Here is a 15,779-nt window from a genome sequence, read left to right as displayed (position 1 = left end):
GGGGGCTGAAGAAAGCCTGGGGACTGAAAGGGCTGGGTCTCCTCTGAGCTGACAGTCTCTCCAGAAGGTGGGGCTCTCAACCTCCTGTCAACAGTGGGCCAGCTGTGAGAAAATCTAGGGAGGGAGCCTTCCACCCAAGACATGAGATGTCCTCGGTCTCTCTAATGACACAAGATGCTGGTTCTAAAGTGACGGGGCTATGCAGCCCATGTATGCCTACTGGAAATCATATTTCCATCTCCAGTCTCTGAGATTTGGGGACTCTGGTACTGATACCAACATCTTCTAGATGTTTAAATACAGGATCTATTGGAAAATAGGAGATGTTATTTAAAAAAAATGGGGGATAAAAAAATGACAATCACAAGAGAAACAATATGAAAACACAGATTACAACTTCAGTGCTCCAAAGGAGAATGGCTGGAACTGTTAGTGGATCTCTCCAACAAAATACAGCCATACCCCAGGGTATTGTTGGAGGAGATGAAAGAAACCACAACTGAGTTAGAGAAACATAATGTACACACGGGTATGTGACCGCTTAGAACCAATATGAACAATTCACTTTGAATTTTAAACATTCCTGTAACATTGATATAAACTAAGCATAATAAACTCAAGTGTGAAATTATCAGATTTGCTTGTAATATCAGGGTCCATTTGAACCTTGCCTCCAGTCGAATTGATACTTCTGTGGCTGAAGTACTTCAAATCCAAATTCATCTGCACTGGGAGCATCCCTTTCTAATATGTGTATTGAAAGTCCCCAGAGAGTCTCCGGGCCTGCCTCACTTTTAGGAGGATACTAGCCAGTCTGAGGCAGGTTTCCCCAACATGAACAGCACATACTGGACCCAGACATGAAATGAATGTCATCAAGGAGGCCACTGACCAACCTCTCAGTGATCAAAAGGCAGCTGGGGGACTCTGGTGGGCAGAAGGTTTGGGCAGAGCTGGGAAGGGAGGATCCAGAGAGAGAGATGGGAACCAGAAAAAGAGACGAGAAGAAGTAAAAGAGGCACATTCCCAAATGGAGCCATTTTATTTCTAAACTTGAGTTGAAACAAATACAGACTTTCCGATCTCCACCCTGGATTTTCATCTTATAAAATAGATTCGCTACCAAAGTCCTTCATAAAATCTGCCTTCCTCTTGGCAGTGGGAAATAAACAAAAAGTCAAAGGTTAAAAGGTCATGCATAAAATATCACAGCCACCAAGATAATTATACAATAGTCTCAAATTCTTCACAAATCAATGATAAAACATTAAGACTAATTTACACTCCACGATATTTGTAGCACTTCAAGGTTTTTTCTTCATATATCTATGTTCATGTTTCACAAGCAACAATATTACAAAAAGACTATCAACTTTTTCATAAAATGAGAAAATGAAACAAAGCCATCATACTATAAAATCAATCTGCAGAGCATAAACTTTTTAAATATAAGAACACCAATTGAAAGCAAATTCACCTCCCCACTAAAATATCTTCACCATAAACTCAGTAGGCTTCCCAAAGGAGTTCACAGCACTTAGATTTTTGATTGGTTTAACCTCTCTTATACCTACTGGTTTTTGTGTATCCTGATTCCCAACTGTTATTTTCCAGGGAGAATTTCAAGAAAGAACTTCAAGCAAGGCCTGAGGTGGGTTCCAGTGCAAGTCATTGGACAAATTATTCACACACATAAAAGCTTTAATGAAGATCAAGTGTTCATTTGAAACAGTGGTTGACCCTTTTTCTTCCACTCCCTTTTCATCCAAGAGAACCTTTAAAGATCTAGAATCATTTGTTATCTGTAATTACTATAGCATTTGGCTCATAATTCTGGGGGAACATATGCCATTTTAAGAAACTCTTTGAATGTATATTTCCCTTGTCTTTCTAGAGAGAGATAACCTCAAACTAAGGCCCAGATGTTGGTCCCTTCAAATGGTATAAAAAATAACCCCAATAGTATTAAATGAGGAGAGTAGCTGTCAAAGAGTAAGAACCAAAATCCTGGATTTTTAGAAAAAAAAATCTTTGATGATATTTGTGTCTATGTATATGAAAAAATGACCTACAAAAAGCTGCCCAGAAAACAAAAAAACAAAACACTGGAGAAGAAGCCAATACAATTTGCCAGTCTGACAAAATGGTTGGAATTTACAGTTGGAAGAGACCTCGTAGATTAAGTAATTTAAATCGCTTATTTTAGAGGAAAGGAAAAAAAGGCCCAGAGATGGTAAATCACTTGTCTCCGTCCATTAGCATGTTAATCTGCATGATTATTTTTTATACACACACAGGCACACACACATACACACACATTTTGTACATAAAATGCTACTGGCTTGTACAATAAATGAGAAATAAGGGTGCACATTTTCATTGTTTTGATTGGAGAAGTGGGAATTGCCCCCCGTTTCAAAGCAGTGAAAATGTTCCCAGAATTGGAGTCCCTTGCTATGCCAAAGACGTTCCCACTGGCAGTAAAGGCTTTACAAGAAGTCAAGCTCGGGCTATTGTAACTTCAAGACCAGGCTGGAAGGAGATAAGAAGAGGTGAAAGCACCAGGTGCCGATGTATGCTTCCCCCAGGAGAACAGGAGCTAGCGTTCCTCTGACCATAGCGGACAGAAATGAGCAGCGTGGGTCTTACCTAAGTTATTGAACTATAAACTTAGATGACTTTACCAGGTGTACTCATAGTTTCTAATTATTTTCATTTGTGATTGCATATAAACATCAAAATATTTAAGCCTAATGTGTAGTAGTATTAATAGCTACTTTACCTCTTTCCATAAAATTACATGTGGATATAATTCTAAGGTAGTTTTTAAAAAATATCATTATTTTTAGTATTCATTATAGATGTTATTCTGAAAAATCTTAAGTCTAGCTGCATATATTAACATTAAATAACTTAAAAAAATAAACAATACATTATATATGCCAAAATAGCCCCATTTTAAAGCCACATAAGTGAAAAAATTGAGTTTTCAAGAATAAACTAGACACTCTAAAGCTATTTTTCATAATTTCAATATTAAATGTATCTTCTTTTCTGACTATGCCAAATATATTACACACTGCTCTTGGTAATTTACATCAGATATTCATTATGAAAATATATAGGTTGGTTAGTTTGTCTGTTTTTACTTGTTCTGTAATGGAAAATTTATCCTAAATCTAAATGAATTTGCTCCCAGAAGATCTCCCCCACGGAGATAGCATAACCAAAAAAATTTAACAATGTATAGGTATCCAGTCCATGCAACTTTATATTTTCTAATAATAGTGGTAGAAAGTAACTTTCAAGTATCGTCCTAATCCAACTGGACTTACAGAGAGCTATCCCATAAAATTAATGCTCTAAAGGAAGAAAGTCATTTGAGAAACTTGTCCTTGCTAGAACGCCTTTGCTGAAATTCCCATAGGAAACAAAACCATCTATCCATAAAAGAACAGAGGGCACTTGGTACCCAGCACTGACCTGTACATGAACACAAGTAACACTGCTCCGAATTTAAAGTAAACCCTAGCAAGTTGAAGAAAAGCCCACATTTTCTTTACTCATTAAAGGTCACAATGTCATCCACAGCTGGAAGAATTTCTTCTAGAAAGAATTTCTTGATGAAGACAGAACCCAAAGCTATTTCAGCTCCTCGTCCTGCTGTCTGCAGCCATGAGTATTGGTAGCAGTTTGGCTAAAACAACAAGAACAGAGAGACTGGCCCACTTTAAGAACCAGCTTCCGACATTTTGTACGTACGTTTGTCAAACACATTTCCAAAAATTCCATTAACATAAAGTATGTAAGGAATAGAGATTCCATCACTCACAAGTCACAAGGGGAAATCAGTCAACTAAAAAGTGCATCTCTTTCCAAAGCAGGTGCAGGAGGTCAAGAGCTCAAGCATTCTAGAAATGTGACTCGTTTACAGGTTTTGATCCAGCCACTTGATGTAACTATTCCTAGTCCGGATTCCCACGGAGAAGTTGGTGGGCCAGCTGGTGAAAATCATGCAGCCGTGGAAGCCATCCTCGAAATGATCTAGGGTCACCTCCACACCTGCGCTCTCCAGACGCTTGGCATACATGATCCCGTCGTCTCTTAGGACGTCGTGCTCACACGTCAGAATGTAGGTCTTCGGCAGGTGCCGCAGGACTTCCTGCTCGGCGAGGAGTGGGGCTGCCTGGGCATCCAGCAGCTGAGGGATCTCCCGCACGATCCTGGTGTTGCCAGTGGTCTGCACGACAGGCTTGTAGTCCTTTGTGATGGAGGCAGGCAAGAGGGACGTCCAGTTTAGATGGGCCCTGAGGGCAACGGCCTCTTCCACGTCAAGTGAAGTGTGGTTGTTAACTATCATTGCCTGGACAAAGTCATAGTTGCCTCGGAAGTAGTCCACCCAGTACTTCACCATGACATAACGGGGCAGGATTGGCGTGTTCATGTTTTGCTGGTAAGAGGGTGTGTTAAAATCTAAAGCTTGAAGAACCGGGTAAATTAAAGCTTGCACTTTGAGCTTGTTTTTGAGGTTGGCATCTTGAATAAACTGGAGAAGAGGAAGCAAATGCATTATTTCTTTTTGCATGGCTCCTTTCACAGAAACCACACCTTATAAAGTAGCTTGATGCCTTACTTTGCAAAGGGTAAAAGTATGAAATTTCTACCATCATGGGATTAAGTAATGTAGTTTAAAAAATAAAACCTCCCCCCCCATCACCCACCACCACCACCCCGATCAAGCTGCTGGATATTTACTAAGAAAGGTATGATGTCTGAGTGGCCCCTGCAAATGTATCTGATCTCTTAGGTCTTTGAACTCCCCATGCACAATTTACTTGTCTCTATTCTTCGGCACTAGCACGCTTTGCTGGGTATGACGGATGGATAACATATGGACCTTATTTAGTTCGGTATTCTCTGCAAGGCCCAAAAAGGCAATGGCTTCCTGGAGAGAAACAAACTAGTGTGACCCTTCCAGAGGAGAGGGGCAGGAAAGGCCAAAGGAATGAATGATGGGGCTCCACAGTGTTTGAGTAGGACCTAGGGATATCTCCTCTGATGAGCAGTTCGTGCTGGGTGAGAGAGACAGGATGTGAATGGTGCTGGCAATGTGCCCTCCGTTCTCCTTAACGAGCATGCACCCCAGAGCTGAGGCTGAAATGGGAACGTGAATGCCTCCTCTACCTTGGCAGATCTCAATTCCCCTACACCCCCGCAAAATGCGAACACACGGCCTCATTTTAGACACAGTTCTAGTGCCTACGGTGATATATATGTTCACGCAACCTCTGTGGTCCCTGTGTTTTATAGGCGACTAAACCGTCTTCAGGCCACTTTAACTGTACGATTTTGTTTCATGTCAGAGTTTAGAACCCCATCGCCAGGGAAGATGTCACTCTTCTATCAAAGCAAAAGGAAATGATTGGTTAATATCACTATTACTACGTGCCAGGAATTGTATATACATCATTTCACTAAGTTCTGGCAACAGCCCTGCCATCAGATGGCATTATCCTCATTTTCTGGAGGCTTAGAGATGTTAAGGTGCTTGCCCAAAGCCCTATAGCTCTCAAAGCAGGGGGCCTGGATTCCATCCCAGTTCTGGCTCCTTGGAAAGCCCATGAGGCTCTCCCCACTGCACCACCACTTTCTTCTTACCACATTTGGACACAGGTATTGCAAACGTGGCAACGCCAGAGACCAAAGTTCTCTACAGACAGCAAAGGAGAAGAGACTGAGGTACACCACAGATGAGAAGGGGGATGCTATTTGAGAACACCAAAAGAAAATTGGAGGCGAGAAGACAGAGCTGCTGTTCTAAACTTATTTAATCCATCAGAGGAAGAAAATGTATTTATCTTTGAGTTTACACAGCTGCCCAAAATTCTGGGTGCTCTTAGAGCTAGACAGTTTTCCAAGAATTTAACCTAGTAAGCTCAGGTGAACTTGTATGATAACATTTGAAGTGGCTGACCCATTTTAATTTTTTCTTTTGTATTAAAAAAAAAAACTTTGGAGGAAACGCTTTTTAACTTTTCAATTTGACTCAAAGTTCTTAAGGAAGCAATCTTAGCGACTGGAATTTAAGCACAAATACATTTTGCAAGTCCGACATGGAACGGAAGCTAGGGATGCCTGATTTCTACGCCTATCCCTGAGCAGCAAGCGAGCCCTGTACAATAGTAGCCTTTCGTTCATATTAATCGTAATCAGGGCCTTTCCGAGGACTGAGAGATGACACTTCTTTCATTGACCCCTCTTCCTACTTCAAAAAGATCTGAGAACTCTCCAAGTGCAGGCATCGGAATAACTTGGCCCCCTACCGACCAGCCCACCTGCTACGCCTTTGCCATACATGGTGGAGAATGTGTGTGTTAGTCTGCCGGAGGTTAGCCAGAGCCCTCCTACCACCAGCACGGCAGGGCAATCTGTTACCTGCTGGCCCACAGCAGCGGCCAAATTTCCACCAGCGCTGTCACCAGAGATGCCAATTCTGCCTGGGTCAACCGAATACTTGTGTAAGACTTCCGGCTGCAGGAAATATTTCGTGGCACGCACAACATCATGAATTTGTGTAGGAAAATAAACCTTTGGAACTAGCCTGTATCTGTGAAGACAAAAGTTGCATTCATTTAAGGGCTACACCAAGTCTTTATAGGCCATTTAAAGTTTAAGGGGCAACTGGTTCTTTTGACACAGAAATAAGCAAGTGAGGAATTAAAATAAATATAAAGAGGTGTCTGGCTGGCTCAGTCGGTAGACCACGCAACTCTTGATCTCAGGGTTGTGAGTTCAAGCCCCACATTGGGCACAAAACTTACTTTAAAAAACAATAATAATAAAATAAATATAAAAATGAACCATTCATTTTCTTTTTTTTAAGATTTTATTTATTTTTTTGTCAGAGAGAGTGAGCACAAGCAGGGGGAGCGGCAGGCAGAGGGAGAAACAGGATCCCCACTGAGCAGGGAGCCTGACGCGCAGGACTCAATCCCAGCACCCTGGGATCATGACCTGAGCTGAAGGCAGGCGTTTGACCAACTGAGCCACCCAGGTGTCCCAAACCATTCATTTTCTTGTAAATCAGATAGTTAAAGAATGTAATGATTTTCTATTAGCAATAGTCCTCGCTCCCCCCTTTCTATTATCAGCCACCAAACAAAACAAACACCTAGACCATCACCAGTGGAAAACAAAACTTCAAAGTTAAAGGTGAGTGTTGATTATTAAGATATGGGTAGAACCACAACAGATTTTGAAATTTTATTTCTGGAAGTCAGTGATCCAATTCACAACACCGATGGATTAGAAGGTGACCTGGCAACATTAACCATTTCATTAGTCTCATGTTTAATGACTCCATATGGTATCCTTCATGATTTACTCAAGAAATAGAGTAAAACTGTACTCCAATGAAGAGGTCATGCCAGCCTGGCATTAAACCCAGGCAATGTGTTCACTCCCTGGGAGGCTGGAACTGAAAGGCTAGTTGCCAACCAGCAAACAGGAAGCCAAGTCTGCCAGACAGCCAGGACAGCCCTCTGGAACACATCTGAGGCTTCTCCTATCACCCCACTTTGTAATATCAGAGTCCCTTTGGGATCCTACTCTGTATACTTTGTAGGATTCCTATGCCCTTACCAGTTTCAAAGAACCTAGTTTTGTCAAATGCCCCACCCATAACATCATCTTACAAATCCATATTTGCTGGTAGGCTCGGCCTGGAGGACCCTCTCAATCTCCTCCTTCTTTCCTTATTAATTCTCACTCATCCTTTAAGCCTTACCCAAGGGTTTGGCCTCCTCCAGGTAGAGTTCCTTGACTAAAACTCAACTTGCTCATGGGGCTGAGCTGGGTACCACTCCTTGATACTTCTACATGCTGGGGTATATTGCTGTTCTTTCTGCCTCATCTTAAAATGATTTCTTTATGTATTTCCTCTAAAGAGCATGTTCTCTGATATCGGGACTGTGTTTTATTCATCACTGTGTTCCCAGTATCCATCAATGTGCTAGGCACATAATCATGCATCCAATAAACCCTGAATATTAACGTACATTCCTTTTGCAGATGAAAGAAACTGAGGCACCTAAAAGTTACTTTATTTGTAAAACAAGTCAAACACTGATAAAAAACAAGGTGGGATAGAAACTAATTACTTAATTAAAATCTAATAATATTAAGAATTCAGATCTCTTAATTTCCATTTTATCTCAGAAACGAATTTTCCCCCCATATAAAATCCAGCTAGCTAATTAAGTATTTTGACATTCAGTACAGATACAATCAAATGGACAAATATTTGTGAAATACTCCAAGAAGTAGTGAACATTGATCTGGTTACTCAAGAATGACTGCATTTTGTTTTGTTTTGTTTTTGTTTTTATTTTGTTTTGTTTTTTTAAAGATTTTATTTATTTATTTGACAGAGAGACAGCCAGCGAGAGAGGGAACACAAGCAGGGGGAGTGGGAAAGGAAGGCAGGCTCCCAGCGGAGCAGGGAACCCGATGCGGGGCTCAATCCCAGAACCCTGGGATCACGTCCTGAGCTAAAGGCAGACGCTTAACGACTGAGCCACCCAGGCGCCCCAAGAATGACTGCGTTTTGAAAATTCTAAATGTAATAAAAAAAAATTCCCTTAGTGGTTGCTTTATAATGGACAAAATGATTTTTTTTAAAGCTTTTATTTATTTATTCGACAGAGATAGAGACAGCCAGCGAGAGAGGGAACACAAGCAGGGGGAGTGGGAGAGGAAGAAGCAGGCTTCCAGCGGAGGAGCCTGATGTGGGGCTCGATCCCATAACGCCGGGATCACGCCCTGAGCCGAAGGCAGACGCTTAACCGCTGTGCCACCCAGGCGCCCCCAAAATGATTTTTCTAATTTCCTTTTTATTTTTCCATTTGTGGACCAATTAATCATCCAAAATGTTTTTTCTCCCGTTGAATTTCATTATGTCCTAAAGTGGCTGCTACACTATTGGTTAATGAGTGAAAGGAGCAGGAGCACACCATTGTGTCCACTAGATGGCGCCATCTCATATGATTCCTTTTACCCCCAGTTCTAGGACAAGGTCTCAATTTTTGAACTTCAGTTTTGCCAAGCTGAGTACTTTTTTTTTTTTTTTTTTTTTTTTTTAAGAGAGAGGGAGAGAGAGGAGAGAGGGGCAGAAGGGAGAAGGCTCAGCCTGGAGCTGAGGCTTCTCGATCTCACAACACCGACATCACATGAGCGGAACCAACTGAGCCACCAAGGCCCCCCTTACCAAGCTGAATTTTTTTTTTTTTAAGATTTTATTTGTTTATTTGAGAGAGAGAGAGATTGCCAAGAGAAATAGTGAAAGAGAAAGCAAGAGATCGAATGGGGAAGAGAGAGAGAAGCAGATTTCCTACAGGGAGCCTGACCCAGGACCCTGGGATCATGACCTGAGCTGAAGGCAGGTGCTTAACTGCCTGAGCCACCCAGATGCCACCAAGCTGAATTCTTAATTCTTTCAACGAAATAAAAACAAATGCACTTCATGACTCAAGTAGTGACAATAAAGGCTATTTTGTCTCAGCAAGATTCCATATATCCAGGTTTTCCAGGTAGCTCAGGATGTCAGAACATATTCCACCTGTACACACACGAATTGAATCTTTAGATGCTGTTTCCCAAAAGGTCTTAGTGACTTTGAATCAAGAGAAATTGGTAATCTAAAAAAAACCTTGCTACTGCCTCAATCTTATCAGTTGATTAATAATTGGCTCAGATAACAAAGTAAAGAAAAAAAAAACAGAGTCGTAATAGAGTCTTCCTGGTTCCTTTAAAGATCTGTCTCCTAATCACCTTCTGTCTTTGTTTACACTGGAAACTTTCTCTGGTTTTATTCAATAAGAAGGAACACTATTTTCATAGATTAGAAAATATAGTGAAACTATATATGTCTGAGGTCGCCTAGTGTAAGTTAAGCCTTCAAAGTTACTTGAAATTGACCTGAAGAGTATAGCAAAAGTTCTGTAATATTTTTGTAGACACAGAAAACTCAGAGTCAGGAGAAAATTTATGAGTGCTAGAGCCAAACAGAGCAAGTATAAATATATTTATCTGATGCTTTTGTTTAAAGATATGTTCCTGCAAAGTATGAAAAGAGGATTCTGACTTTTTTAAATTTCAAAATTATAGATAGATCTTGAGTTAAAGCACCTGATGAATTTGTGGCAAATTTGGTCTTAATTTGCCCAACTCACTGCAGGGAAAGATAACTTTGCAGAGCTGGCTTCTGCCTATCTGTTATTGCACACGCCTCCTTCTAGCAAAATTTAGTTGTGAACTCAGGAATGAAGCTTAATCAATTTACTAAATGCGTACCCTCTACAAAAATTATCTTATTCCTGCTAGGTGAGGCACCCCGCCAAGTACTCTGCAGATGTGTTTCACTCACATCGCAGGGCAAACCTGTGGGTTTAAGAAAGAGAACATGAGGTTCAAGGAGCATGCGTAACTTGTCTACAACAGCTGGTATGTGGCGAAGCTGTGCAGTGAATTCACCACTGACTTCAAAACCCACGTGTAACCCCTGCCTTAGAAAATCTTCTCCTTCTTCAAAACCTACAGCCTTGTACATGTGTATGTGTACGTGTGTTTTCTCATTACCTCACCAAAGCAGGAAATTCTCAGAACTACAGATTTCTGACATCCCAGAACACGTCTCATGATTTCAGTAGTTTTGCAGTATTCTCCAACAAACCACCTACCACAATGCCTGGCACATGGTACATCTTTAATAACATACTTTGCTTCCTTCCACACAAAATTTTAAAGATATTTATTTTGTACCTTTTGCATATAAAATATGTCATAGAGCACTTTATGTTGTGAGAAAAGTAATAAGCCATATGGCTTTAAAAACATAAAAAAAGAAATTGTTCCTAAGCCACCCACTCTCAGGGCACATCTCCAAGAACTCCACTTCTTGCATTCTATGCATAGCTCAGCGTTTCTCAACTCTGTGCGCACCTGAGGATAATCTTGGGAACTGTACAAAAACACTGAGGTTTGAGCTCCTCTACAAAACATTCCAACTGGGGTGGAGGCTCGTGTATCCATATTTGAAGGGAAATTCCCCCAATAATTCTGATGCGCAGCCAAGGTTCAGAAATATCACCGAGTCCAGCCATACTGTCACTGTTCTCTGAACACATTTCCCTGTTCCCATCCCCAGTGCTTTGGTCTCTCCATCCTCCGTGCCCTTCCCCAGCAAGTCTTCATCCAATGTCCCTATCCTGTAAGTCTCATCTCAAATGCCGCTTCTTCCGTGAAACCTTCGGAGAGCCCAGCCAAAAGTCACCCACCTTCCTTGGAGCCCTCTAAGTCTCTCTGACAATAGGTTACATCGAGGACACCTCTATTGCCTCTAGTAGTAGATGAAAAGTCATAATTACATACTCAAGAGTTTGATGTCGCCTCCTGTAATAGTTGGACTATTGTCATACAGCTAGGGAGAGCTGATAGCAAAGGCTTGACCCATTGGGTAAGAATGGCATTTAAAAGAACTGACAGAGGTTGGGATGCTTTGCCAAAATCCTAGGAGTGATTGAGCCTAGAACTGTGCCCCACTGGGATCTGTTGAATCGAAGGAAGCGATTCTCTGATTCACAGTTCACAACTGAAGACTTGGGGAGACTTACTTAAGTACACAGCAGGGATCTCCCCAGGCTCTAGGTGTTGATCTAAACTGCCTCCCATTCAGACGCAAATCTTGCCTATAACCGCAAGGGTAAAGAGCCAGAACACTCCCAGGTGGCTTTAAAAGCCCAAGCAGGCTTGGTGCCTCCTCCGTCTGACCTCGTTTCTTTGCGTGACTTCGGGAGCTAAACATAGCTTCCTCGAGTTCAGGTGTGGGTGGAGCTGGGCTGCACACCCTCGCTGTGGTTTGCAGTAACAGGTGCTCTGCAGCGGCAGCACAGACTTGTAAAAGCTCTGATTACCCCCCGGCCCCCCCCGCGCTGCTCCCCCGAAAGTCTCAAAGACCTCAACCACAAGAGAGAAACCAATGGATTTTTCATGCGACTAGAAAACAGAGACGGGAAGACATTAGTTAGAAAATGTCTAAAAAGGAGAGATTCATTAGTCGATGACAGGGAAGAAAACAAAACAAGCTACTTCTTAAAAGAAGCACAACATTAGCTTTCTCTAGTTTTAAATTATTTGTGATGCCGGCCTTTAGATTTGCTGAAGTTGGCCTGGGCTGAGTGAAAGGAAAGTCTTCAGCAAATCTTTCCTTTCCTGGAGGAGAACTTAGGAATTTGGTCTTCCCGCCTTCCAGGGCTGCCCAGATCCGAGTGATGCATGAAGACTTCTCAGCTAAGGACTCAGAAGAAGAGCAGAAAAGGAACAGAGAGAAAGCCACAGCCAGGTCACCATTCACTCTGTGTTTTTTTGAGTACCTTATTCGTACAACTATTTACTGAGATGCGTGTTGTATCGGGCCTCCTAAAAGCACTGTGATTTTGTCAGCTTGCACTCATCTAATTTTATGAATTAAAAACAACAGACGCATAAAAATCCCATTGCTTATAACTCTGTGAGCAGCAAACTTAGAAAGGTGCTGCGCTTCTTTCCATCTATTTTAGCAACGTTCTTTACAGCCCTGTAAAGTTTTCAGGGTTCTGCACACAAAGCCACCTGACATTTGATGGAATGGGACTAGATCTCCATCTACATAAAATACAGAGTTTGAGTATAGTAAAGATTTAATTAAAAGCAAAACACAACTTAAAACAGTTTTCCATATCCAAAAAAGCAACGTAAATGCCTTGTAGGATTTAATTATAGAATTAAATAGATTTATTCAATAGAATTTAATAATATCCCACATGCCTACTTTGCTATTATCTTGCATTTTATCTTTTTAAAAAAAAGAAATTAAGTCTTCCTTTTCTCTTATGTCTATGGTTCTAGTACTGTGTCTTATTATATAAGCTACAGGTAAAAAGGTACAATGTTATAGCTCAACTGCACAAAAATTTATGAAAATAGGTTTATGAATATAAAATTGGACAGTCATAGATTATATGAGGATACATCCACGTATCTTAGGTAGTATAAGATGAACTTTTGTATTTATTTAACAAATACTTGCTGTGCAATTAATATGTAAAAACAGCATGGTGTTACAGAAACAACTGAGCAGAGGCAGGGCCTCGTTTTATAACTTGAGACCTTATCTACCTTAGTTGCTGGGTCTGTCCCCAGAACTGTGGGTGTGCCCCCACCAGCAGCATGAATGGGGGCACGCCAGCTCCTGGTACTGGCTGCGTGGGAGCAATCCATTACTGGGGATGACCCCAACCCTTGCCTACCAGCTTCCTCAGGCTAGAACCCTCCCCAGGGCCACATCCCATGAGAAGCTGATCCATGCCACCACCCCCCGACTCCCAGGGGCCTAAAGGATAAGGGGCACTTGTCTCCAGACCGCTCCTGCTAGAAGGTAGAATTCCAGGAGAACCAAGTGTCTATCATCCTCCTCACACTCTCAAGGTCATCTACTTTTCTTTCTTATTTTCCTTAGTCATCACCAGAAATCTCTCCACCTGTCTTCTCTCGTGTTTCATTCCCTTAGTGCTCTCTGCTTCCTCCCCTTCCTCCAAGCCCTCTCATTACACCACTTTGGACACCCAGGACCTACTCAATTTGTCTAACTAGATTCTGCTCATTCTTAGGAGCTCAATGCAAACATCGCTGACTCCAAGACACGAATTTTCTGACACTTCAAACTAGGTGAGACCTTACCTATCTGATGCCTCCGTACCACTTAGCCTTCTACTTCACATCACTTATCACAATTTAACATTGCTTTTCATTGTTTACTTTCTCATCTAGATTGTAAACTCCACGAGGGCAGGAATTATGTCTATCTTACATTGTGATGTCAGCAGAGTGTAACATAGTAACTGGCACATAACAGAAGTTCAATAAATATTTATGGAATAAAAGAAAGGGGAAAGAGATGAGCAGTGAGAAGAAATAATGTTCCCAAGTTAGACCTCTGAATATACTTTCCAAGAGAAACACGATCACATGATGTTGGCCATACCTCAACTAGAGCATAGGTTATGTGGCTCTTTGTGAGCCGGCTAGCCTGGATTCTAACCACCATAGCTCCAGACTTCTGCAACAAGTGTGCTGTGAGCTCCAAACACGTGTTGATAAATACGTTTGTAAATCTATGGGCTACAGCACTAATCCTCCAGACTTGTCTAGTGCTTTAGAGTGTCTGAAGCCCTTTTAGCTCAATTGTCCAAACTGATAGTCATTAACCTAACTCAAAGTATGTTTACTTAGCATACATGTTCTAAGTCTTGTACTGGGTGATGGGAACCAGAGGAAGGAAGACAGGATTTCTCTTCCTAGTAGCTCACATTCTAGACACACAAGAAGGATTCCTTTGCCCAGTTTGCACATGACGTTGAATGATTTGCCTGAGGTCAGGTGGTCATGGGTACTTGCCTACCCCTGTGATGGGTCCCAGTGATAAACTTGTAGATACCACACCACAGAGACGGGGCACAATGGGAAGTTGAGATGAAAGCAGTCCCTTCCATATTTAAAAGAAATCTTAAAAACATCCTAGCTATCCTTCTGTGTTGTGTGATAAGCCTAGACTTAAAAGAACACCTATTTTATGTGAGACAGATGCCCACGGGGGAGACGGGCATATAGGAAGAATTTAGACATGTTGCCCCTTGCTTACATTGAAGCCTGGATGGTAAGGCCTGTGTAGGGAATCCTCATGGTGCCAAGTAAAGCAGGCGCAGTCTCCCTCCTGTCCTGAGGCCTGTGAGGAGCCGGAGCTACACAGGAAACCACTGGAAGGTCTCTGAGGCTGGTTCCTCAGCTCTGAGCTGTAGGGCCTTGCTCCATAATGGGGCCCAGCTACTTAAGCAGACCCTGCTGTCCTCTGGCTGGCTGGCCACCCAGGCTAGACGCAGGCCTTCACTCGAAGGTTCCTGCATTCCAAAACGGTACCGCGGGTCCTTCGCTGATCTGGGAGGCCTGCGGAGAGGCCAGGGCCAGCCAGGAGCTGCCCAGAGCTGTCTGGGAGGCAAACCTGCTCAAGAGGCAGCTGCAGGACTGCTCTGTGGGACTCTAAGTCTTACGTTCAAGGATCACTGCTGCCCAATGACTTGGGAGACCAGTCCTTCCGACAGATTGCAGAAGAAAGGATTCTCTTAGGTCTCAGATCTGAAGCAGGGGCACAGAGGGGATGAGCCATGAACGGAAGAACAGCGGGCAGAGAGAGGCAGAGGGAAGAGGAGCTCTGGATAAGCTTGGAGCGTGGAAGGTGGTCGATGTGATCATAGCCCTGTCACTCGGCATTATCAGCATCCTTCAATACTGGCTGGATACTGGGTCAAAAAAGAATAGGGGCTTCAGGACGTGGGCTTCATGCCTCTCTCTATTTATATAACTGGCTAGCTCTGCGACCTCATTTCCTCATCTAAGAGAAAAAATATCAAAATATTTATCTTGGATGATGTATATGAGAATTAAGAAAGACTCTATTCATTCGTTCCATAAATATTGGTCGAAACTCGCTATCTGCCAGCGATGTTTCCAGGCACCAATTATTAACAATGAACAAAACAGGCCAAAATCCCGAAAACTTCTGTCTCCGGGGAATGAACTTTGTCTATTTCAACTCAGTACAATAAATACCTAATAAGTTGAATATATGGTCTCTCAGAGGTTGATGACAGTTTTGGAGAAAAATGAAACAGAGGAAAAGTGGGTTGAAA

The 15,779-nt window shown here is 42.2% G+C and overlaps 1 protein-coding gene across 4 annotated transcripts in view; it reads right to left on the bottom strand.

Annotated features, from left to right (window-relative positions):
- Positions 1-1,019: 1,019 nt before the first annotated feature.
- The window catches only part of NCEH1 (neutral cholesterol ester hydrolase 1), a 53,496-nt gene continuing 38,736 nt past the window's right edge, over positions 1,020-15,779 (bottom strand). For all 4 annotated transcript variants that reach the window (XM_034662741.1, XM_011227897.3, XM_034662761.1 and 1 more), the window contains 2 exons: positions 6,436-6,607; positions 1,020-4,546 (listed from right to left, as the gene is read on the bottom strand). In XM_034662741.1, the coding sequence (XP_034518632.1) occupies positions 3,929-4,546; positions 6,436-6,607 (790 nt within the window). In that variant the 3' untranslated portion in view covers positions 1,020-3,928. The remainder of the gene's footprint in view (positions 4,547-6,435; positions 6,608-15,779) is intronic.

The sequence above is a fragment of the Ailuropoda melanoleuca genome, chromosome 1 (assembly GCF_002007445.2).
Source record: "Ailuropoda melanoleuca isolate Jingjing chromosome 1, ASM200744v2, whole genome shotgun sequence".
Lineage (NCBI taxonomy): Eukaryota > Metazoa > Chordata > Mammalia > Carnivora > Ursidae > Ailuropoda > Ailuropoda melanoleuca.
Note: the sequence above shows the minus strand (reverse complement) of the source record. Positions and strands in the feature narration are given on the sequence as shown.